At 42.3% G+C, this 26604-nt stretch overlaps 1 protein-coding gene across 2 annotated transcripts in view; it reads right to left on the bottom strand.

Annotated features, from left to right (window-relative positions):
• Positions 1–20695, bottom strand: part of LOC115163818 (cell adhesion molecule 2) — a 401886-nt gene extending 381191 nt beyond the window's left edge. For both annotated transcript variants that reach the window (XM_029716006.1, XM_029716007.1), the window contains exon 1: positions 20255–20695. In XM_029716006.1, the coding sequence (XP_029571866.1) occupies positions 20255–20315 (61 nt within the window). In that variant the 5' untranslated portion in view covers positions 20316–20695. The remainder of the gene's footprint in view (positions 1–20254) is intronic.
• Positions 20696–26604: the final 5909 nt, after the last annotated feature.

Genomic DNA, 26604 nt, shown 5'->3' with positions numbered 1-26604 from the left:
TCGGGTCTAATTTGGTTGTCAGAGAGGGGGGGGGGTGTTTTCTTCCTGTTCGTTTTTCATTCAGGTGTATTTTTTCTCCGCCCCCTATTGCCTTTATAAAATAATAATAATACAAATAAATATTGTAGGGAATAGTGTCCCATTTGGAATGTGGCCCTTGTCTGGTATATTATAGACTATCTTAACAGATTGATATTTGACCAGGGCCCATAGGCATTTAGCAGACGTTCTTATCCAGAGAGACTTACAGGAGCAATTTAGGGTTGAGTGTCTTGCTCATCGACAGATTGCTTTTCACCTAGTTGTCTCGCGGATTCAAACCAGCGACATTTACTTGCCCAACGCTCTTAACCTGCCAGACTATCTGCCGCCCTAAATCATTTATGTATAAATCACCAGCAACAGAAGGATGGATTACGCCAGAGAGAGGATTATTCCAGAAGATAATCAATCCCGTGAATGAATATGATCAGATGTGAGTACCACTGTGTGTATGAGATAAGGAACAGGACACAAACATGCTTTTCAGATGGTACACAACCTTCAAACTGCCAAGAGATCCTACTTACAGAGATTTCATTTAGATGTCATTTCTGAACAGAAAATATTAACTTTGCCTCAAAGAGAGAGACGGCGAGCGAGAGAGAGAGAGAGAGATGGAGAGAGAGAGAGAGAGAGAGAGAGAGAGAGAGAGAGAGAGAGAGAGAGAGAGAGAGAGAAGGAGAGAGATGGAGAGTGAGAGAGAAAGATGGAGAGAGAGCGAGAGACAGAGAAATGGATGAGAAACAGAGACCGAGACAGAGACCGAGAGATGGAGAGAGGGAGCGCAGTGAAAGGAGAAAAAGGGAGAGATCATCACACAAGCTAAATGAGATTCAGAGTCTGCTGTGCTGCTCAGTGGCCGGGCACACAGCCCACTTCAACAGAGCTGCGGGCCAACAACCACTGGTAAAGGTCATTCTGCAAACGGCCCGAAAATGAAGTATCACCTCAGTTTGCAGGTCTGAGAAAAATACTGATGCACAGAGAGGAGAACTGAAGCACCAAAACCCCCAGCAGAGGCACAGCCCCAAACCCCCAGCAGAGGCACAGCCCAAAACCCCCAGCAGAGGCACAGCCCCAAAACCCCCAGCAGAGGCACAGCCCCAAACCCCCAGCAGAGGCACAGCCCAAAACCCCCAGCAGAGGCACAGCCCAAAACCCCCAGCAGAGGCACAGCCCCAAACCCCCAGCAGAGGCACAGCCCCAAACCCCCAGCAGAGGCACAGCCCCAAACCCCCAGCAGAGGCACAGCCCCAAACCCCCAGCAGAGGCACAGCCCAAAACCCCCAGCAGAGGCACAGCCCAAAACCCCCAGCAGAGGCACAGCCCCAAACCCCCAGCAGGGGCACAGCCCCAAACCCCCAGCAGAGGCACAGCCCAAAACCCCCAGCAGAGGCACAGCCCAAAACCCCTAGCAGAGGCATAGCCCCAAACCCCCAGCAGAGGCACAGCCCAAAACCCCCAGCAGAGGCACAGCCCAAAACCCCCAGCAGAGGCACAGCCCAAAACCCCAAGCAGAGGCACAGCCCCAAAACCCCCAGCAGAGGCACAGCCCCAAAACCCCCAGCAGAGGCACAGCCCAAAACCCCCAGCAGAGGCACAGCCCAAAACCCCCAGCAGAGGCATAGCCCAAAACCCCCAGCAGAGGCACAGCCCAAAACCCCAAGCAAAGGCACAGCCCCAAAACCCCCAGCAGAGGCACAGCCCAAAACCCCCAGCAGAGGCACAGCCCAAAACCCCCAGCAGAGGCACAGCCCAAAACCCCAGCAGAGGCACAGCCCCAAACCCCCAGCAGAGGCACAGCCCCAAACCCCCAGCAGAGGCACAGCCCCAAACCCCCAGCAAAGGCACAGCCCAAAACCCCCAGCAGAGGCACAGCCCCAAACCCCCAGCAGAGGCACAGCCCAAAACCCCCAGCAGAGGCACAGCCCCAAAACCCCCAGCAGAGGCACAGCCCCAAAACCCCCAGCAGAGGCACAGCCCAAAATCCCCAGCAGAGGCACAGCCCAAAACCCCCAGCAGAGGCACAGCCCAAAACCCCCAGCAGAGGCATAGCCCAAAACCCCCAGCAGAGGCACAGCCCCAAACCCCCAGCAGAGGCACAGCCCAAAACCCCCAGCTTCCAGAGGAGCTGTTTAACACTACACTAGACTAGAGTACTGTGGATGAACAGAGTAGTGTCTCATATTAGGTAGAGTAAAACATGAATAATGTTAGACCAGATAACACAGTAGAGCTGCAAGGCTACTTTCCAAGACTACAGATTAAGCCTAGTCTAACTACTGTCGAAAGCAAGTTCGATTGAGATTGTGTTTGACCTGTGTTTAAACTCAACACTGTAAAAATAATACCAGTAACACTGTGTTTTAACTCTATACTGTAGAATAATACCAATAACACTGTGTTTTAACTCTATACTGTAAAATAATACCAATAACACTGTGTTTTAACTCTATACTGTAGAATAATACCAATAACACTGTGTTTTAACTCTATACTGTAGAATAATACCAATAACACTGTGTTTTAACTCTATACTGTAGAATAATACCAACAACACTGTGTTTTAACTCTATACTGTAAAATAATACCAATAACACTGTTTTAACTCTATACTGTAGAATAATACCAATAACACTGTGTTTTAACTCTATACTGTAGAATAATACCAATAACACTGTGTTTTAACTCTATACTGTAGAATAATACCAACAACACTGTGTTTTAACTCTATACTGTAAAATAATACCAATAACACTGTTTTAACTCTATACTGTAGAATAATACCAATAACACTGTGTTTTAACTCTATACTGTAGAATAATACCAACAACACTGTGTTTTAACTCTATACTGTAAAATAATACCAATAACACTGTTTTAACTCTACACTGTAGAATAATACCAATAACACTGTGTTTTAACTCTATACTGTAGAATAATACCAATAACACTGTGTTTTAACTCTATACTGTTGAATAATACCAATAACACTGTGTTTTAACTCTATACTGTAGAATAATACCAATAACACTGTGTTTTAACTCTATACTGTAGAATAATACCAATAACACTGTGTTTTAACTCTATACTGTAGAATAATACCAATAACACTGTGTTTTAGCTCTATACTGTAGAATAATACCAACAACACTGTGTTTTAACTCTATACTGTAAAATAATACCAATAACACTGTTTTAACTCTATACTGTAGAATAATACCAATAACACTGTGTTTTAACTCTATACTGTAGAATAATACCAATAACACTGTGTTTTAACTCTATACTGTAGAATAATACCAATAACACTGTGTTTTAACTCTATACTGTTGAATAATACCAATAACACTCTGTTTTAACTCTATACTGTAGAATAATACCAACAACACTGTGTTTTAACTCTATACTGTAAAATAATACCAATAACACTGTTTTAACTCTATACTGTAGAATAATACCAATAACACTGTGTTTTAACTCTATACTGTAGAATAATACCAATAACACTCTGTTTTAACTCTATACTGTAAAATAATACTAATTACACTGTTTTAACTCTATACTGTAGAATAATACCAATAACACTGTGTTTTAACTATATACTGTAAAATAATACCAGTAACACTGTGTTTTAACTCTATACTGTAGAATAATACCAATAACACTGTGTTTTAACTCTATACTGTAAAATAATACTAATCACACTGTTTTAACTCTATACTGTAGAATAATACCAGTAACAGTAGTCCTTCCTGTGTTTAATCCTATACTGTATATTCAGCCTGGTCTAATTTAGGCTCATTGATTGGTGATATCTACAGCCAATTAGAAGAGGTCTTCAGTTTTCCATTTCCTGCATGCAATTCAACAAAACCCAGAAAACGAATCCCAAAGTCTCCATGGATTAAATCGCAAACGGCACCCTATTCCCTATTTAGTGCACTACTTTAGACCAGAGCCCTATGGCACCCAATTCCCTATTTAGTGCACTACTTTAGACCAGGGCCCTATGGCACCCAATTCCCTATTTAGTGCACTACTTTTTAAATCATGGATCATAGGATTCCGGTCAAAAGTAGTACAGTATATAATAAATAGGGTGTCATTTGGGACACAGCCAGTCTCCTTGGTAATGCCCTCTAAAAGCATCAGATCACATGACTTTTGTTCACAGTTTGAAAAAATAAAAATGTCAATTTTAGATCTGAGAATATAACTGATTAATAAAACTATGAATATTTGTATAATTTTGTTTCAACAGACTTAATCAAATGTTTTTTTTTTACATCCAACATTAAAAGTTGAATGAAACATTTATGATTAGAAATGTTCAATTAGTAATAGGATATTATATTAGGCAAATCATTCTCACAATGAAAACAATCTTACTGTGTCAATGTAGTGAAAGATATAACCAAATTAAAGATGGCAATTAAAATATTTAACAAGCATCACATACAGTAGGAGCACGTACCAAATGGCATCCCATTCATTACATAGTGCAGGGGCTCTGGTCAAGAGTAGTGCACTATATAGGGAATAGGGCTCTGGTCAATAGTAGTGCACTATATAGGGAATAGGGCTCTGGTCAAAAGTAGTGCACTATATAGGGAATAGGGCTCTGGTCAAAAGTAGTGCACTATATAGGGAATAGGGCTCTGGTCAATAGTAGTGCACTATATAGGGAATAGGGCTCTGGTCTAAAGTAGTGCACTATATAGGGAATAGGGCTCTGGTCAAAAGTAGTGCACTATATAGGGAATAGGGCTCTGGTCAAAAGTAGTGCACTATATAGGGAATAGGGCTCTGGTCAATAGTAGTGCACTATATAGGGAATAGGGCTCTGGTCTAAAGTAGTGCACTATATAGGGAATAGGGCTCTGGTCAATAGTAGTGCACTATATAGGGAAAAGGGTGCCATTTGGGATGCATACAAGGTGTTCTCACTGTATTAATGTCCTTTGTCATAAAATATTTCATCAGACCAGTTATCATAATCTAGCCAGTTATATTTGTTATACTGTATATTCAACTACAAGATGTATCATGAACAAACATTTGCCAAGCTCCCAAATGCTCCATCTCCCAAGGTCCCAAATGCTCCATCTCCCAAGCTCCCAAATGCTCCATCCCCCAAGGTCCCAAATGCTCCATCTCCCATGGTCTCAAATGCTCCATCCCCCAAGGTCCCAAAGGCTCCATCTGCCAAGGTCCCAAAGGCTCCATCTCCCAAGGTCCCAAATGCTCCATCTCCCAAGGTCCCAAAGGCTCCATCTCCCAAGGTCCCAAAGGCTCCATCTGCCAAGGTCCCAAAGGCTCTATCTCCCAAGGTCCCAAATGCTCCATCTCCCAAGGTCCCAAATGCTCCATCCCCCAAGGTCCCAAATGCTCCATCCCCCAAGGTCCCAAAGGCTCCATCTCCCAAGGTCCCAAATGCTCCATCTCCTAAGGTCCCAATGGCTCCATCTGCCACGGTCCCAAATGCTCCATCTCCCAAGGTCCCAAATGCTACATCTCCCAAGGTCCCAAATGCTCCATCCCCCAAGGTCCCAAATGCTCCATCCCCCAAGGTCCCAAAGGAATTAATGAAAACCTCTTTGTACTAATTTCTCTCACTGGGCAATGAGATCTGAACAGCAACAGTAGTTACAATGACAGACTTGTGTCACGAATGACACACTATTTGCTACAGAGCTTTCCGAAAGTATTCATACCCCTTGACTTATTCCACATTTTGTTGTATTACAGCCTGAACTTAAAATGGATTTTAATATATTTGTTGTATCACCCAACTACACACAACACCCCATAGACGCCATCAAAAACCAGTCAGATCACACAGCACCATCAAAACCAGTCAGGACACACAGCACCATCAAAACCAGTCAGAAATACACAGCACCATCAAAACCAGTCAGATCACACAGCACCATCAAAACCAGTCAGAAATACACAGCACCATCAAAACCAGTCAGGAATACACAGCACCATCAAAACCAGTCAGGACACACAGCACCATCAAAACCAGTCAGGACACACAGCAACATCAAAACCAGTCAGGACACACAGCACCATCAAAACCAGACAGGACACACAGCACCATCAAAACCAGTCAGATCACACAGCACCATCAAAACCAGTCAGGAATACAATGTCCATTTTTAATTGAACATCTCCGCAAAATGATTGATGACAGCTTCAAAAGACACTCTAGGGTGCCAACATTAGTGTGTCCCAAATGGACCCTATTCCCTATGAAGTGTACTACTTTTGACCAGAGCCCAATTTTTGCTCTGGTCAAAAATACTGCCATATATATACAGTAGGGCATAGCTTGTCATTTGGGACCTTAACCCACAATGCTTATAAATGATAACAGTAAACAGTAACTGTCTCCTCGTCATGAAAAGATTACGGATCATCAGACAACATAGCAGATTCTCAATGAAGAGAGTCAATAATATCACAGTAAAATACAGGGGGCTCATATAGGGCATCTCTTGTTCAAGTACTGGCCTTGTTCAAATCAAATCAAGTACTGGCCTTGTTCAAGTATTGGCCTTGTTCAAATCAAATCAATTACAGGCCTCATTCAAGTATTTGCCTTGATCAAGTATTGTCCTTGTTCAAATCAAATCAAGTATTGGCCTTGTTCAAGTATTGGCCTTGTTCAAATCAAATCAAGTATTGGCCTTGTTCAAATCAAATCAAGTATTGGCCTTGTTCAAGTATTGGCCTTGTTCAAATCAAATCAAGTATTTGCCTTGTTCAAATCAAATCAAGTATTGGCCTTGTTCAGGTATTGGCCTTGTTCAGGTATTGGCCTTGTTCAGGTATTGGCCTTGTTCAGGTATTGGCCTTGTTCAGGCATTGGCCTTGTTCAGGTATTGGCCTTGTAAGGGATAATCAGGGACTCTAAGCGTTCTATATAAAATATTGAACAACGTGGAAGGTGTGTTGTGGAACTCACCTTCCACGGATTTGCATTATTTTCCAGAGAACTCATAGAGCCCCTCGTTGATTATGCCTTTTATACCACGGCTATAATTTAACACATTGGTCGCTAAAAATGTGTTCATTTGCAGGTAGAAATGTGTTCAACATCCGCTGAAGTAGGTAGCACGTTTACTAGATAGCTACCGTAGTTGCCTTGGTAACAAAACAAACAGACTTCCTAGTTTAGCTAACGAAACCATCAGTCCTAGCTTGCCCTTATGAACATCTAATTCGAAAATGCCAATAATGTTTTCTATTGGACTTCTGCTTTCAAAAGCGGCTCAAACATAGAACATGTAAGAATGAACTGTAGCCATCCAGGTTGAGGAGTGCTGTCTCCATGTAGACTAACATCCAGGTTGAGGAGTGATGTGTCCATGTAGACTAACATCCAGGATGAGGAGGGCTGTCTCCATGTAGACTAACATCCAGGTTGAGGAGTGCTGTCTCCATGTAGACTAACATCCAGGATGAGGAGTGCTGTCTCCATGTCGACTAACATCCAGGTTGAGGAGTGCTGTCTCCATGTAGACTAACATCCAGGTTGAGGAGTGCTGTCTCCATGTAGACTAACATCCAGGTTGAGGAGTGTTGTCTCCATGTAGACTAACATCCAGGATGAGGAGTGCTGTCTCCATGTAGACTAACATCCAGGTTGAGGAGTGCTGTCTCCATGTAGACTAATATCCAGGTTGAGGAGTGCTGTCTCCATGTAGACTAACATCCAGGATGAGGAGTGCTGTCTCCATGTAGACTAACATCCAGGTTGAGGAGTGCTGTCTCCATGTAGACTAACATCCAGGTTGAGGAGTGTTGTCTCCATGTAGACTAACATCCAGGATGAGGAGTGCTGTCTCCATGTAGACTAACATCCAGGTTGAGGAGTGCTGTCTCCATGTAGACTAACATCCAGGTTGAGGAGTGCTGTCTCCATGTAGACTAACATCCAAGTTGAGGAGTGCTGTCTCCATGTAGACTAACATCCAGGTTGAGGAGTGATGTCTCCATGTAGACTAACATCCAGGTTGAGGAGTGCTGTCTCCATGTAGACTAACATCCAGGTTGAGGAGTGATGTCTCCATGTAGACTAACATCCAGGTTGAGGAGTGCTGTCTCCATGTAGACTAACATCCAGGATGAGGAGTGATGTCTCCATGTAGACTAACATCCAGGTTGAGGAGTGCTGTCTCCATGTAGACTAACATCCAGGTTGAGGAGTGCTGTCTCCGTGTAGACTAACATCCAGGTGAGGAGTGCTGTCTCCATGTAGACTAACATCCAGGTTGAGGAGTGCTGTCTCCATGTAGACTAACATCCAGGATGAGGAGTGATGTCTCCATGTAGACTAACATCCAGGTTGAGGAGTGATGTCTCCATGTAGACTAACATCCAGGATGAGGAGTGCTGTCTCCGTGTAGACTAACATCCAGGTTGAGGAGTGCTGACTCCATGTAGACTAACATCCAGGATGAGGAGTGCTGTGTCCATGTAGACTAACATCCAGGTTGAGGAGTGTTGTCTCCATGTAGACTAACATCCAGGTTGAGGAGTGCTGTCTCCATGTAGACTAACATCCAGGATGAGGAGTGATGTCTCCAAGTAGACTAACATCCAAGTTGAGGAGTGCTGTCTCCATGTAGACTAACATCCAGGAGTGCTGTCTTCATGTAGACAAACATCCAGGATGAGGAGTGCTGTCTCCATGTAGACTAACATCCAGGTTGAGGAGTGCTGTCTCCATGTAGACTAACATCCAGGATGAGGAGTGCTGTCTCCATGTAGAGTAACATCCAGGATGAGCACTCCTCAACATGGATGTTATGTTAGACAGACAGACAGACAGACAGACAGAGTTATTGATATGCAAACTGTGTGTTTTTCTGTGTGTGTGTGTGTGTGTGTGTGTGTGTGTGTGTGTGTGTGTGTGTGCCAGAATGCTGCTATTGGCGAAGACATTATCGTCTTCACTGGTAAGTCGAGGCTTCAGGTTCTATCAACAAAATACAACCTAGCACACTGATAGCCTGCAAACCATGATCCGTTTTGAATCTTACATGAGTCAAATGTTACACCTGTTGTTGATGGTTGTCGTTGTACAAGGACTAATACTGTAAATACAGTTGAAGTTGGAAGTTTACATACACCTTAGCAAAATACATTTAAACTAAGTTTTTCACAATTCCTGACATTTAATCCCAGTAAAAATTCCCTGTCTTAGGTCAGTTAGGGTCACCACTTTATTTTAAGAATGTGAAACGTCAGAATAATAGTAGAGAGAATTATTTATTTTAGCTTTTATTTCTTTCATCACATTCCCAGTGGGTCAGAAGTTTACATACACTCAATTAGTATTTGGTAGCATTGCCTTTAAATTGTTTAACTTGGGTCAAACGTTGCGGGTAGCCTACCACAAGCTTCCCACAATAAGTTGGGTGAATTTTGGCCCTTTCCTTATGACAGAGCTGATGTAACTGAGTCAGGTTTGTAGGCCTCCTTGCTCACAAACACTTTTTCAGTTCTGCCCACACATTGTCTATAGGATTGAGGTCAGGGCTTTGTGATGGCCACTCCAGTACCTTGACTTTGTTGTCCTTAAGCCATTTTGCCACAACTTTGGAAGTATGCTTGGGGTCAATGTCCATTCGGAAGACCCATTTGTGACCAAGCTTTAACTTCCTGACTGATGTCTTGAGATGTTGCTTCAAAACATCCACATCATTTCCCCTCCCTCATGATGCCATCTATTTTGTGAAGTGCACCAGTCCATCCTGTAGCAAAGCACCCCCACAACATGATGCTGCCACCCCCGTGCTTCACGGTTGGGATGGTGTTCTTTGGCTTGCAAGCCTCCCCCTTTTTCTTCCAAACATAACGATTCTCATTATGGCCAAACAGTTCTCTTTTTGTTTCATCAGACCAGAGGACCATTTCTCCAAAAAGTACGATCTTTGTCCCCATGTGCAGTTGAAAACCGTAGTCAGGCTTTTTTATGGCGGTTTTGGAGCAGTGGCTTCTTCCTTTCTGAACGGCCTTTCAGGTTATGTCGATATAGGACTCATTTTACTGTGGATATAGATACTTTGTACCTGTTCCCTCCAGCATCTTCACAAGGTCCTTTGCTGTTGTTCTGGGATTATTTTGCACTTTTCACACCCAAGTACATTCATCTCTAGGAGACAGAACGCGTCTCCATCCTGAGCAGTATGGTGGCTGCGTGGTCCCATGGTGTTTATACTTGCGTACTATTGTTTGTACAGATGAACGTGGTACCTTCAGGCGTTTGGAAATTGCTCCCAAGGACAAACCAGACTTGTGGAGGTCTACAATTTTTTTTCTGAGGTCTTGGCTGATTTCTTTTGATTTTCCCATGATGTCAAGCAAAGAGGCACTAAGTTTGAAGGTTGGCCTTGAAATACACACACAGGTACACTTCCAATTGACTCAAATTATGTCAATTATCCTATCAGAAGCTTCTAAAGCCATGACATAATTTTCTGGAATTTTCCAAACAGTTTAAAGGCACAGTCAACTTAGTGTATGTAAACTTCTGAAAGTGTGATACAGTGAAATAATCTGTCTGTAAACAAATGTTGGAAAACCGACTTGCCAGAACTATAGTTTGTTCACAAGAAATTTGTGGTGGTTGAAAAAATAGTTTTAATGACTCCAACCTAAGTGTATGTAAACTTCCGGCTTCAACTGTAGCTAGACATGACCGCCTCGTCCACCTGATAGCTAATGAGGTGAGGCAGACAGTAAGACAGGACCGCCTCGTCCACCTGATAGCTAGTAAGGTGAGGCAGACAGTAAGACAGGACCGCCTCGTCCACCTGATAGCTAGTAAGGTGAGGCAGACAGTAAGACAGGACCGCCTCGTCCACCTGATAGCTAGTAAGGTGAGGCAGACAGTAAGACAGGACCGCCTCGTCCACCTGATAGCTAGTAAGGTGAGGCAGACAGTAAGACAGGACCGCCTCGTCCACCTGATAGCTAGTAAGGTGAGGCAGACAGTAAGACAGGACCGCCTCGTCCACCTGATAGCTAGTAAGGTGAGGCAGACAGTAAGACAGGACCGCCTAGTCCACCTGATAGCTAGTAAGGTGAGGCAGACAGTAAGACAGGACCGCCTCATCCACCTGATAGCTAGTAAGGTGAGGCAGACAGTAAGACAGGACCGCCTCATCCACCTGATAGCTAGTAAGGTGAGGCAGACAGTAAGACAGGACCGCCTCGTCCACCTGATAGCTAATGAGGTGAGGCAGACAGTAAGACAGGACCGCCTCGTCCACCTGATAGCTAGTTAGGTGAGGCAGACAGTAAGACAGGACCGCCTCGTCCACCTGATAGCTAATGAGGTGAGGCAGACAGTAAGACAGGACCGCCTCGTCCACCTGATAGCTAGTAAGGTGAGGCAGACAGTAAGACAGGACCGCCTCGTCCACCTGATAGCTAGTAAGGTGAGGCAGACAGCAAAACACCATCAATGTATACTGTCAGAAGAGGCTGGTGTGATGTTGATGATGATATTGTCTATTGTATACCAAATATATGTTGTTGTGGAGGCTGGAGGTAGATGGACAGATATTGTTGTTGTGGAGGAGGCTGGAGGGAGGTCTGAGGGGTGGGGGTTGTGTGTCTGGGGGGGTTGTGTGTTTGGGGGTGTTGTGTGTTCCTGTCTACAAAACCTCCCTGTCTGCCTTCCTTCAGCTTCTCTCTATCTGCAACAGTATACCAGCGAGGCTCAGTTCAGTCGCTGTCTCCGCAGCCCACAAGGGACACAACCATGTATTCCCCTCGTCTCCCTCCAGCCTCACCTTAAAGCACTGTGACGTTTTGGGGTTCACTTTCCCCTGGGCTCAATTTGTATTTATCTCAAGGTTTTCAGCGAAGAAGCCCACATACTGACTGGAATAATGTAATATACAGAGGATTTCAAAATCAGAGTCTGTCTGTCTAAATGTTGGACAGAGTTTTATTAGGAGAGGAGAATGAGGGGAAGTGACCTGGCTGTCTGATACAGTATAGACATAACAACTCTGTTTGCAATGAAGGTTTTGACACTCAATGACTACAGCCTATATGGCACCCTTTCCTTATATAGCGCCCTACTTTTAAACAGGGCCCATAGGAGGCGACTAAACTGCTTCAACTAACCCTGGATTGTAAACTGTCATGGTCAAAACATATTGATGCATTAGTAGCTAAGATGGGGAGAAGTCTGTCTGTAATAAAGCGCTGCTCTGCCTTCTTAACAACACTATCAACAAGGCAGGTCCTACAGGCCCTAGTTTCTACCTTCTCAACAACACTATCAACAAGGCAGGTCCTACAGGCCCTAGTTTCTACCTTCTTAACAACACTATCAACAAGGCAGGTCCTACAGGCCCTAGTTTCTACCTTCTTAACAACACTATCAACAAGGCAGGTCCTACAGGCCCTAGTTTCTACCTTCTTAACAACACTATCAACAAGGCAGGTCCTACAGGCTCTAGTTTCTACCTTCTTAACAACACTATCAACAAGGCAGGTCCTACAGGCCCTAGTTTCTACCTTCTTAACAACACAATCAACAAGGCAGGTCCTACAGGCTCTAGTTCTGTTGCACCTGGACTACTGTTCAGTCGTGTGGTCAGGTGCCACAAAGAGGGACCTCGGAAAATTACAATTGGCTCAGAACAGGGAAGGCACAGCTGGCCCTTAGATGTACACAGAGAGCTAACATTAATAATATGCATGTCAATCTCTCATGGCTCAAAGTGGAGGAGAGATTGACTTCATCACTACCTGTTTTTGTAAGAGGTGTTGACATGCTGAATGTCCCGAGCTGTCTGTTTAAAATACTGGCACATATTTTAGACACCCATGCATACCCCAAAAGACATGCCAACAAAGGTCTCTTAACAATACCTTAATCCAGAACAGAATATGGGTGGTGCAGAGTACTATATAGAGCCATGACTACATAGAACTCTATTCCACAACGCAGTTGAATCAGATGGTTTTTTTTAAACAGACAAAAAATACAGCTTATGGAACAGCAGGGACTGTGAAGAGACACACACACAGGCACAGACAAACGTACACATGGATGTTGTATTGTAAATATGTGGTGGTGGAGTGGTGGCCTGAGCGAGCACACTGAATGTGTTGGGGTAAGGTGTCATGAAATGTAAATGTCATGTCATATTTTAAACTGTATGTAACTGTCTTATGTTGCTGGACACCAGGAAGTGTAGCTGCTGGGGGATCCATAATAACTTCAAATACAAATGTGGAACACGGACAAGGTGCTCAGAATGTACTGGAGAGGCATGTTGGCAGATAGGGAGATGGTATGGATGGACCAATACAGCCGGTCTGTTTAGAACTAAGTTTAGTAATGGAACTAAGTTTAGTAATGTAGAGATCAAGACTGACCTTTCTACAGGTCAACACACTGCTGAGGTATTTTCTACCAATGACAGTCAGTGTCTGCACTGCCAAATGGGCTCTGGTAGTGCACTAGATAAAGAATAGGGCACGTCAGCCTCGACGTCAGCCTCGACATCAGCCTCAACATCATTCTTGACATCAGCCTCGACATCAGCCTCGACATCATTCTCGACATCAGCCACGACATCAGCCTCCAGTTCCTTTAATCACTAGAACCCACCAGGAAATTATCACTACAAATGTTCTGTTTCCTCAAATAGTTCCTTATAAAACGTTGCTAGTTCAGAAGACTTCTAAACTACTAAACTACTAAACTACCAGACTACTAAACTACCAAACTACTAAACTACCAAACTACTAAACTACTAAACCACTGAACTACTAAACTACTAAACTACTAAACTACTAAACTACCAAACTACCAAACTACTAAACTACCAAACTACTAAACTACCAAACTACTAAACTACTAAACTACCAGACTACTAAACTACTAAACTACTAAACCACTGAACTACTAAACTACTAAACTACTAAACTACTAAACTACCAAACTACTAAACTACCAAACTACCAAACTACCAGACTACTGAAGATCTAGGTAGAAAAGTCATGGCAAGAATAGAGTAGCATAGGAAATATAGAATAGAATAGCATAGGAAGTATAGAATAGAATAGCATAGGAAATATAGAATAGAATAGCATAGGAAATATAGAATAGAATAGGAAATATAGAATAGAATAGCATAGGAAGTATAGAATAGCATAGGAAATATAGAATAGAATAGCATAGGAAGTATAGAATAGAATAGCATAGGAAGTATAGAATAGCATAGGAAGTATAGAATAGCATAGGAAGTATAGAATAGAATAGCATAGGAAATATAGAATAGAATAGCATAGGAAGTATAGAATAGAATAGGAAATATAGAATAGCATAGGAAATACAGAATAGAATAGCATAGGAAGTATAGAATAGCATAGGAAATATAGAATAGCATAGGAAGTATAGAATAGAATAGCATAGGAAGTATAGAATAGCATAGGAAATATAGAATAGCATAGGAAGTATAGAATAGAATAGCATAGGAAGTATAGAATAGAATAGCATAGGAAGTATAGAATAGAATAGGAAATATAGAATAGCATAGGAAATATAGAATAGAATAGCATAGGAAATATAGAATAGCATAGGAAATATAGAATAGAATAGCATAGGAAATATAGAATAGCATAGGAAATATAGAATAGAATAGCATATCAAACATAGAATTGTCACGCCCTGACCTTAGAGCCTTTTTTATTCTCTATTTTGTTAGGTCAGGGTGTGACTTGGGTGGGCATATCTATGTTTCTATTCCTTTGTTGGCCTAGTAAGGTTCCCAATCAGAGGCAGCTGTTTATCGTTGTCTCTGATTGGGGATCATACTTAGGCAGCCCATTTTCCCACCTGTGTGGGTGGGTAATTATTATTTTCTGTGAGTGTTTGTGTGCGCCACAGTTGGGTCACGGTTGATTTCACTTTACCTGGTTTTTGTGAAAGGTTTCACTTCCATTAAAGATGTGGAATTATATGCACGCTGCGCCTTGGCTCATTTATGACAGGGAGTTTGAAGACGGTGATCGTTAACAGAAGATGCCACCACCAAAGGACCAAGCAGCGTGGCCAGGAGGAGTCGACATCCTGGACATGGAAGGATATCCTGGACGGTAAGGGATCCTGGATGTGGGAAGAGATCCAGGCCGGAAAGGATCGCCTTCCATGGAAGCAGACGGAGGCAGCGACAGAGGAACACTGAGGAAAACAGGGATCAAGGAGACGACGGAAGCCCGAGAGGCAGCCTCAAAAAAAAATTTGGGGGGGGCACACGGGGTGGCGAGCGGAGCAAAGGTGGGAACAAGAACCAACTCCCTGTAATTACGATGAGGAGTTGGTCACGGTTCAGATACCATGTCTTCCAGTTCTGCTCACCCTTAGCCCGGTGCGTTCTGTGCCTGCTTTCAGGTGTTGCCCTGCTGAGGTGAGCATCTGTCCAGGACGGATTGTTCTGGCTCAGCGGTCCTGGTCTCTAGTGCGTCTCCTCGGCCCAGGATATCCTGCACCAGCTCTACGCATGGTATCCCCAGTGCGCCTTCACAGCCCAGTGCATCCTGTGCCAGCTCTCCACACTTACCGAGCTAAAGTGGGTATCCACCCAGGACGCGTAGTGCCAGCTCCACGCACCCGGCCTCCAGTGCGTCTCTCCAGCCCGGTACATCCTGTGCCAGTTCAACGCACTCGGCCTCCAGCGACGGTCCCTGGCCCGAAGCCTCCAGTGATGATCCATGGCACGAAGCCTCCAGTGGTGATCCATGGCATGAAGCCTCCAGTGGCGACCCATGGCCCGAAGCTTCCAGCGACGGTCTGCAGTCCAGAGCCTTCAGCGACGGTCTGCAGTCCAGAGCTTTCAGCAACGGTCTGCAGTCTAGAGCCTCCAGCGACGGTCGGCAGTCCAGAACCTCCAGCGACGGTCTGCAGTCTAGAGCCTCCAGCGACGGTTGGCAGTCCAGAACCTCCAGCGACGGTCGGCAGTTCAGAGCCTCCAGCGGGGGTTCCCAGTCCGGAGTCTCCGGCGACGATCTACGGTCAGATCCCTCCAGCAACGATCCACGGTCCGGAGTCCCCGGCGACGATCTACGGTCCGGTTCCACGGAAGTGAGGGGAGCCTCAAGCGGAGCGGGGTCTGCGTCCCGCACCGGAGCCTCCACCGAGAGGAGATGCCCACCCGGACCCTCCCCTATAGGTTCAGGATTGCGGCTGGAGTCCGCACCCTTGGGGGGGGGGGGGGGGTACTGTCACGCCCTGACCTTAGAGCCTTTTTTATTCTCTATTTTGTTAGGTCAGGGTGTGACTTGGGTGGGCATATCTTGGTTTATATTCCTTTGTTGGCCTAGTATGGTTCCCAATCAGAGGCAGCTGTTTATCGTTGTCTCTGATTGGGGATCATACTTAGGCAGCCCTTTTCTCTAATTGTGGGATCTTGTTTGTGTGTAGTTGCTTACTGCACTGCATGTAGCTTTACGTTCGTTTTTGTATTTTGTTGTTTTTTCCGGTGTCATTTTTATTAAAAGTAAAATGTACGCCTACCACTCTGCACCTTGGTCCAGTTCTTCAGACGACAGTAACAAGAATAGAATAGCATAGGAAATATAGCATAGAATAGCATAGGAAATATAGAATAGCATAGGAAATATAGAATGGAATAGCATAGGAAATATAGAATAGAATAGCATAGGAAGTATAGAATAGCATAGGAAATATAGAATGGAATAGCATAGCAAACATAGAATAGCATAGGAAATATAGAATAGCATAGGAAGTATAGAATAGCATAGGAAATATAGAATGGAATAGCATAGCAAACATAGAATAGCATAGGAAATATAGAATAGCATAGGAAGTATAGAATAGCATAGGAAATATAGAACAGCATAGGAAATACATAATAGAATTGCATAGCAAACATAGAATAGAATGTAAAATAATAGAACATAAAATAATAGAACAGAATAGAATAGAACAGAATAGAATCGAACGGAATAGAATGTATTACAATAGAACAGAATGGAACAGAATAGAATAGAACAGAATAGAATAGAATAGAACAGAATAGAATATATTACAATAGAACAGAATAGAACAGAATAGAATGTATTACAATAGAACAGAATAGAATATATTACAATAGAACAGAATGGAACAGAATAGAATGTATTACAATAGAACAGAATGGAACAGAATAGAATAGAACAGAATAGAATATATTACAATAGAACAGAATGGAACAGAATAGAATAGAATATAGCTTATTATATTCTGTTCCATTATATTATATTGTAATATATTATATTCTGTTCTATTCTAATAATAGAACAGAATAGAATAGACTAGAATAAACTAGAATAAAATAGGATAAAATAGAATAGAACAGAACAGAATATAATAGAATAGAATATAATAGAATAGAACAGAACAGAATATAATAGAATAGAATAGAACAGAATAGAATAGACTAGAATAAACTAGAATAAAATAGGATAAAATAGAATAGAACAGAACAGAATAGAATAGCATAGAATAGAATAGAATAGAACAGAATATAATAGAATAGAATAGAACAGAATAGAATAGAACAGAATAGAACAGAATAGAATAGAATAGAATAGAATAGAACAGAATATAATAGAATAGAATAGAACAGAATAGAATAGAATAGAATAGAACAGAATAGAACAGAATAGAATAGAACAGAATAGAATAGAATAGAATATAATAGAATTGAACAGAATAGAATAGAATAGAACAGAATAGAATAGAATAGAATAAAATAGGATAAAATAGAATAGAACAGAATATAATAGAATAGAACAGAATATAATATAATAGAATAGAATAGAATAGAGAAGAATAGAATAGAACAGAATAGAACAGAACAGAATAGAATAGAACAGAATAGAATAGAATAGAACAGAATAGAATAGAACAGAATAGAACAGAACAGAATAGAATAGAACAGAATAGAATAGAATAGAACAGAATATAATAGAGCAGAATATAACAGAACAGAATAGAATAGAATAGAACAGAACAGAATAGAACAGAATAGAACAGAATAGAATAGAACAGAACAGAATAGAATAGAACAGAACAGAACAGAATAGAATAGAACAGAATAGAACAGAACAGAACAGAATAGAATAGAACAGAACAGAACAGAATAGAATAGAGCATAATAGAATAGAACAGAATAGAATAGAATAGAACAGAATAGAATAGAACAGAACAGAATAGAATAGAGCATAATAGAATAGAGCATAATAGAATAGAACAGAACAGAACAGAATAGAACAGAATAGAGCATAATAGAATAGAACAGAACAGAACAGAATAGAACAGAATAGAATAGAACAGAACAGAATAGAATAGAGCATAATAGAATAGAACAGAATAGAATAGAATAGAACAGAATAGAATAGAACAGAATAGAATAGAACAGAATAGAATAGAACAGAATAGAATAGAATAGCACAGAACAGAATAGAATAGAACATAATAGAACAGAATAGAACAGAACAGAATAGAATAGAACAGAATAGAACAGAATAGAATAGAGCATAATAGAATAGAATAGAAAATAATAGAATATAACAGAACAGAATAGAAAATACTATAATATAGATATTGAAGTCAGGCTGTCAAGGATGAGTTACTGTGTAGGAGTTATTTCCTTAATTTAGATAAGTATACAACAAGTTGATGGGATACCAACCCCTTAAAAATCCCCTTTTTAAAAATAAACAGTAGCGCATCATATATTTCTGTAATGACAGTCACAGGGTGACTCATAGTAGCCTGCTGGGCGTGTACCCTATACACTGCGGGGCTTAGACTATAGCCTATACACTAAACGACATCAGAGAGCCTCGGGGAAAAAAAGAGGACTTGTTCATTCCATCGGCGTCACCCCACGCGCAGTGGCACAGCACAGGGCGGTGGCTGCGCGAGCAGAAGCCCGTTAGCGGGACAGGCGGCTGCGTGGAGTGTTGGGGAATTTATGTGATGAAAATGTGATACTGCCAGCTACTTCACCCATCCATTGTTTCTCTCCTATCTGAAGTTACAGTGAGTAGGCTACATTATAAATGTGGACAGAAATGCCCCCCGCCCTCCAAAAAAAAAAAATGAATAGCTAATTAAAGAATATTACATTTATAAATATGAACAACGACATTTAATCATTTCATTTAGCCTACCAATTAATGCATCTCAAAATGTGGCTGAAATAAAAAAATATATATATTTCAGATACCGATAGGCTATAATATACAAGCATGGTTTTAAAACTATTACCTATAACCTACACCTGCATTTCACCTTTTGAAAAACAACTCCTCAGATCAGAGGATTTAAAACGCTTATATTCTAGTCAAACACGACCCCCAACCTGCTGGCCCACCGCCCGCTGCACAAAACATACATCTATATAATGGACATCTCACATTTAGTTCACCAGCTTGTGAGCCTACTGTACCATTGGATAGTATAAATTCATGTTTTTCAGACATAGAGGAAAATCACGTCTAACAGTGTCTCTCATTTGTCATTCGTATCAAATTCAATCTATTAATAATATATCAGTATGTTATAACAATACTATACGCTAATTGAGTGTATTAAATATCTATAAGCGAATTTGCTGTACACAAAATAGGTTATAACCCAATGTCGTTACATTGACCTTAACGCACCTCATAACCTGTTAAGTAGCCTACTGTATTGCTAAACGTTCAAATCTAGCTGTTCCTTGCTGTGCACGCAAAAGACACGGGATACCATCCAAGTTGGTGTATCGTAACTTATGGCCACCACCACCACCACCACCACCACCACCACCATTGTATCACGAAGATCATTCCGTGATGAAGAATAGAGGTATTCGCATTTTTTTTCCCCCCCGCAGAACTTTACTACTGCGCTGTACCGTCACCATGTTCCCTCACCATCGACAGCGCAATCCTACGTCCCAAAACACTCAAGCGACAAACTGACCCATTCTCAAAAACACAAATGACATATCTTCATGATGACTTCGACACACTTGAGCAAGACGTGAGGGAGACTATTACTCTTACACCTTATGAATTATCTTCCCCACGCCCGGGTTTAGATGTAGGCTACAGAGCTATAGAATAACCTAGGCTACTAAAACAGATTTATGTTTCCAGCGTTTAGCCAGCCTACCTTTCGAGGCGATTCCACAGAAGCTATACAGGAGGAACACCAAGTGCCGTTGGAGAATCATATTCTTAAACGCTTCCTTCAGCAGCAAACTATGCTGGCCTCACGTTGTCTTCTGTTTTCGACTGGAGGAAGCTCTCGGGTTTATCCAGGTGCGCTTGCAGTCTGAACACTGAGAAGAATCTCATAGGCTCCTTAGACTGCGTAGGAACGGAACTCAGTTTTCCTGTCAAGGCAAAGTAAGTCAAGTCCGTTCTGTACTTGGGCAGACCCTCGGGCTGCAGCGGTAGCCTATTGCCGTTAGTTAGAGTGTGCCTTTACATACACCGTACCACCGGGACTGTAGAGAGAGAGAGAGAGAGAGAGAGAGAGAACGAGAGATGCTTCTCTCCTTGCGCAGAGAAAGTGCAGCTTATTGCCTTTCTGTCGAGATGCAGAACGAGCGAGTGCGCAGAGTCCCGCCCACGCCTCTCTAACTGATAAAGACGCTTCACCAATAGACAAACACCTAGACATTACTCTAGGGAGCTCCGGCATCACGGTCAAATTCTCACAATCCTTACCCCGGGGTTGTTTCTAACGTGTGGTATATGCCTGTTTTAGACTCTACACATGTAATATTACACAGTTATTCGGTTCACTTAATAATAGAATGTACAGTGCCTCGCTGGTTCAGCACGAGGTGGTGCTGAAAGGACAGCGACCAAACATCTAGTCGTTAACTTGTTTGTAATGTGTTAGGACTGTTAGAGGCTATAAAATGTAATATTATACAGTTATTGTGTTCTGTTAGTAGTATAGGCTAGAGTCCCTGGCAGGTTTAGTTAGTACACTGTTCAAAATTAAGTGCTTTGTAAAATAATTTAAATAAAACGAGTTGCAACTGAGCATACAACAACGCAAAGGAGACGGAAGCTTAACTTTACCTGGAGTATTAAAACACATCATCCTGAGATGTTTTGAAACATAACATAGTGTTGTGTTGTAACACCAGTTAATCAAGTGTTGTGTAACACCTTGCCAGGGACTGGGAGATCTACTAGAAAAGGTTAAAAACACTATTATGGTGTTTCAAGGTTCTGTTTAGTACAGAATTAGATTCCTTCTCTTTTGGTGTCGTTTTCTCTCTCTCTCTCTCTCTCTCTCTCTCTCTCTCTCTCTATAGCTTCTAAACACTATGATGGTGTTTCACCTCCTGTCTAGTGAAGAATTAGATCACTCCTTCTGGAGTATTCTAATGTCTAACATTGGTTTACGTATCTGATCATTTGCCAGTTTAACCATTTTTTTGGCAGGCATTGTTGAGCACAGTGTTCCAACCACTAGCAATGACTAGAGGTTTTACAACAAGTATGGCAGGATACTGTATATGCCTCTACCATTAAACGTTTGAAATGTGGTGAATAGGTCGTCTCTTCATTGAACGTAATTTTGTCTGATGGCTTTGATATCCATTGATCATTACAACTCATGGCATAACAAGCTACTTAAAACAAATAAAGAAGTGTACTTTTCTTCCTTCAAACATGCATACAACATTGTGTAAAATAATGATAGAAAATAATATATATATTTATATTACCCATAATCCTCTAAAAACAGAGACACGTCAAGATAGAGTTTAGAATCAGACTTCCAATGAGTTCAATAAAACAGTTTTCTCTGGCTTTGGGTATCATGATAGAAGACACATTTTGAGCAATATATTATGTTGGATTTATTCTTAAATGTTTTATTAACAAATCATTGAAAAGATTCATTTTTATTAAGTACAGTTGAAGTCGGAAGTTTACATACACTTAGGTTGGAGTCATTAAAACTAATTTTTCAACCACTCCACAAATTTCTTGTTAACAAACTATAGTTTTGGCAAGTCGGTTAGGACATCTACTTTGTGCATGACACAAGTCATTTTTAATCAATTGTTTCCAGACGGGTTATTTCACTTATATTTCACTGTATCACAATTCCAGTGGGTCAGAAGTTTACATGCACTAAGTTGACTGTGCCTTTAAACAGCTTGGAAAATTCCAGAAAATTATGTCATGGCTTTAGAAGCTTCTGATAGACTAATTGACATAATTTGAGTCAATTGGAGGAATACCTGTGTGTGTATTTCAAGGCCTACCTTCAAACTCAGTGCCTCTTTGCTTGACATCGTGGGAAAATCAAAAGAAACCATCCAAGACCTCAGCTGTCATACCGCTCAGGAAGGAGACGCGTTCTGTCTCCTAGAGATGAACGTTCTTTGGTGCGAAAAGTGCAAATCAATCCCAGAACAACAGCAAAGGACCATGTGAAGATGCTGGAGGAAACAGGTACAAAAGTATCTATATCCACAGTAAAACGAGTCCTATATCGACATAACCCGAAAGGCTGCTTAGCAAGGAAGAAGCCACTGCTCCAAAACTGCCATAAAAAAGCCAGACTACGGTTTGCAACTGCACATGGGGACAAATATCATACTTTTTGGAGAAATGTCCTCTGGTCTGATGAAACAAAAATAGAACTGTTTGGCCATAATGACCATCATTATGTTTGGAGGAAAAGAGGGAGGCTTGCAAGCCAAAGAACACCATCCCAACCGTAAAGCATGGGAGTGGCAGCATCATGTTGTGGGGGTGCTTTGCTGCAGGAGGGACTGGTGCACTTCACAAAATAGATGGCATCATGAGGTAGGAAAAGTATGTGGATATTTTGAAGCAACATCTCAACACATCTGTCAGGAAGTTAAAGCTCGGTCACAAATGGGTCTTCCAAATGAACAATGATCCCAAGCATACTTCCAAAGTTTTGGCAAAATGGCTTAAGGACAACAAAGTCAAGGTATTGGAGTGGCCATCACAAAGCCCTGACCTCAATCCTATATACAATTTGTGAGCAGAACTGAAAAAGTGTGTGCGAGCAAGGAGGCCTACAAACCTGACTTAGTTACACGAGCTCTGCCAGGAGGAAAGGGGCCAAAATTCACCCAACTTATTGTGGGAAGCTTGTGGAAGGCTACCCGAAATGTTTGACCCAAGTTAAACAATTTAAAGGCAATGCTACCAAATACTAATTGAGTGTACGTAAACTTCTGACCCACTGGGAATGTGATGAAAGAAATAAAAGCTGAAATAAATCATTCTGTCTACTATTATTCCGACACTTCACATTCTTAAAATAAAGTGGTGATCCTACCTGACCTAACACAGGGAATTTTTTACTAGGATTAAATGTCAGGAACTGTGAAAAACTGAGTTTAAATGTATTTGGCTAAAGTGTAACGTAAACTTCACCTATACATCTACTAGCTTTTCACCCTAGGATTTGTTTTTACATTGTGATTAAGTGATTAAGTGTGTAAAATGTCCAATGCAATTCCAATTAAATGTACCAGCTTACTGCACCAGAAGTGAGTGTTTCAATTTCCGCTTCCGTCGGTCCCACTTTCAAATCAAATCAAATGTATTTATAAAGCCCTTCTTACATCAGCTGATGTCACAAAGTGCTGTACAGAAACCCAGCCTAAAACTCCCAAACAGCAAGCAATGCAGGTGTAGAAGCACGGTGGCTAGGAAAAACTCTTCTTCTGGCTGTGCCGGGTGGAGATTATAACAGAACATGGCCAAGATGTTCAAATGTTCATAGATGACCAGCAGGGTCAAATGATAATAATCACAGTGGTTGTCGAGGGTGCAACAGGTCAGCACCTCAGGAGTAAATGTCAGTTGGCTTTTTCATAGCCGATCACACCTTCTCCGTCTCATGCCTGTCTAAATAAACCATTGGTAAAAAAATGTAGCTCGAATTCCACAAACAATAGTCTTCACAGGCAACTCATCATCAATATTTAGGCTATAAATAATTTACATGTCTTAATCATTTGATTGTAGGAGAGTCAGTCTGCAATTTGTTTATTTTTTTTGTGTTTTGATGCTGTCTTTTACATGCACTGACACAATACTCTCTTAAAAAAAACATTAATATTCAGATTGAAGAACCACTCTGGGTATTTCAGAGTACTTCTATTCTGTTTAAAAAAATATTATCTTTGTATCATAACACGTACATTGATTTTACATTCAAACACCAGATCTCAGGTTAAGTGCACTAATTTTCATGCTTTCATTACACAATCATTGTGTTTTAAGTCTTTCTATTTTCACAATGTAGCTGAAAGGACATCGACCAAACAGCTACTCGTTACCTTGTTTGTAACGTGTTAGGACATTTTACATTTTAGTCATTTAGCAGACGCTCTTATCCAGAGCGACTTACAGTAGTGAATGCATACATTTCATACTTTATTTTTTATTTTTTCCCGTACTGGTCCCCTGTGGGAATCAAACCCACAACCCTGGCGTTGAAAACACCATGCTCTACCAACTGAGCTACCAACTGAGCTACAGGGAAGGCCACTGAGCTACTGAGCTACAGGGAAGGACTATTAGAGTTACTAAAATGTTGTAATATTCTACAGCTCTTTCTCAGTTAGTAGGCTACAGTCCTTGTTTCGGTTAGTACTGAATCCGCTGTTAAAGCCACATTCTATCACTCTAAATTTCAAGCTTCTGCCTCTAACCATAGGAAACTATTGTCCACCTTCTCATCCCTCCTTAATCTTCCTCTCCTCCCTGTCTGCGGAGGACTTTGCCATTGACTTTGAAAAGAAGGTTGACCACATCCGCTCCTCATTCACTCAGCCTATTGAGTCCACTGGACCCAAACAGATGCAGAGCTACCCTACCCCTTGACCTCATTCTCCCCACTCTCTCCAGATGAAATCCTGCAACTAGTGAGTTCCGGTCGCTCGACAACCTGACCGCTAGACCTCATCGCCTCCTCCCTTCTCCAGAACATCTCTGGAAACCTTCTCCCATTCCTCATCAACTCATCCCTGACCACTGGCTGTGTACCCTCTGACTTCAAAATGGCTCTCTAGTTGCTCCCCTACTCAAGAAACCAACACTCAACTGCTCTGACGTCAAACTACAGTCCGGTATCCCTTCTTTCTTTTCTTTTCAAAACACTTGAGCGGGACCAACTCTCTCACTATCTGTCTCAGATTGGAGCGGGATGTCTCTGACCAACTCTCTCACTATCTGTCTCAGATTGGAGCAGGACGTCTCTGACCAACTCTCTCACTATCTGTCTCAGATTGGAGCAGGACGTCTCTGACCAACTCTCTCACTATCTGTCTCAGAACGATCTTGTTGACCCTAACCAGTCTAGCTTCAAGACGCGTCACTCAACCAAGACTGCTCTTCTCTGTGTCACGGAGGATCTACGAACTGCCAAAGCCGACTCTCTCTCCTCTGTTCTCATCCTCCCCGATCTATCCGCTGCCTTCGACACAGTGAACCATCAGATCCTCCTCTCCACTCTTTCAGGGTTGGGCGTCTCAGGCTCTGCACACTCCTGGATTGCATCCTACCTGACAGGACACTCCTACCAGGTGATGTGGAGAGGATCTGTGTCTGCACCACTTGCTCTCACTACTGGTGCCCCCCAGGGCTCGGTTCTAGGCTCTCTCCTATATACACTCCAAGTCACTTGTCTCCGTCATATCCTCACATGGTCTATCCTATCATTGCTGTGAGGATGACACTCAACTACTTTCTTCCTTCTGACACCCAGGTGGCGACAGTATCTCTGCGTGCCTGGGAGATATCTCCGCTTGGATGTTGGCCTACCACCTCAAGCTCAACCTCAACAAGACGGAGCTGCTCTTCCTCCCAGTCAAAGCCCGCCCGCTCCAAGACCTCTCCATCACAGTTGACAGCTCTGCAGTGTCCCCCTCCCGGAGTGCAAAGAACCTTGAAGTGACCCTGGACAACACCCTGTCGTTCTCTGTAAACATCAAAGCAGTGACTCGCTTCTGCAGGTTCATGCTCTGCAAAATCTGTAGAGTACAAGCCTACCTCAAAACAGGAAGTGGAGAAGGTCCTAATCCAGGGGCATTTGTCATCTCCCGTCTGGACTATTGTAACTCGCCATTGGCTAAGCTCCTTACTTGTGTCATCAAACCTTTGTAACTTATCCAGAATGCTGTAGCCAATCTTGAATTCAACCTTCCCAAGTTCTCCCATGTCACTCCATTGGCTTCCAGATGAAGCTCACATCCACTACAAGACCATGGTGCTTACCTACGGAACATCAAGAGGAACTGCCCCTCCCTACGTTCAGGCTATGCTTAAAACCTACACCCCAACCCGAACACTCAGTTCCTCCATCTCTGGTGTCTTGGACCTCACACCCTCCCATGGTGGAACCAGTTTGCCCCTGAAGCTAGGAGGTAAGAATCCCTGACCATCTTCCGAAAACTTCTGAAACCCTACCTCTTCAAAGAGTATCTTCAGTAATCCCACAGC

This window comes from Salmo trutta, chromosome 26 (assembly GCF_901001165.1).
Source record: "Salmo trutta chromosome 26, fSalTru1.1, whole genome shotgun sequence".
In the NCBI taxonomy this organism is placed as follows: Eukaryota; Metazoa; Chordata; class Actinopteri; order Salmoniformes; family Salmonidae; genus Salmo; species Salmo trutta.
The sequence above is the reverse complement of the archived record's forward strand: the minus strand, read 5'-3'. Positions and strand labels throughout refer to the sequence as shown.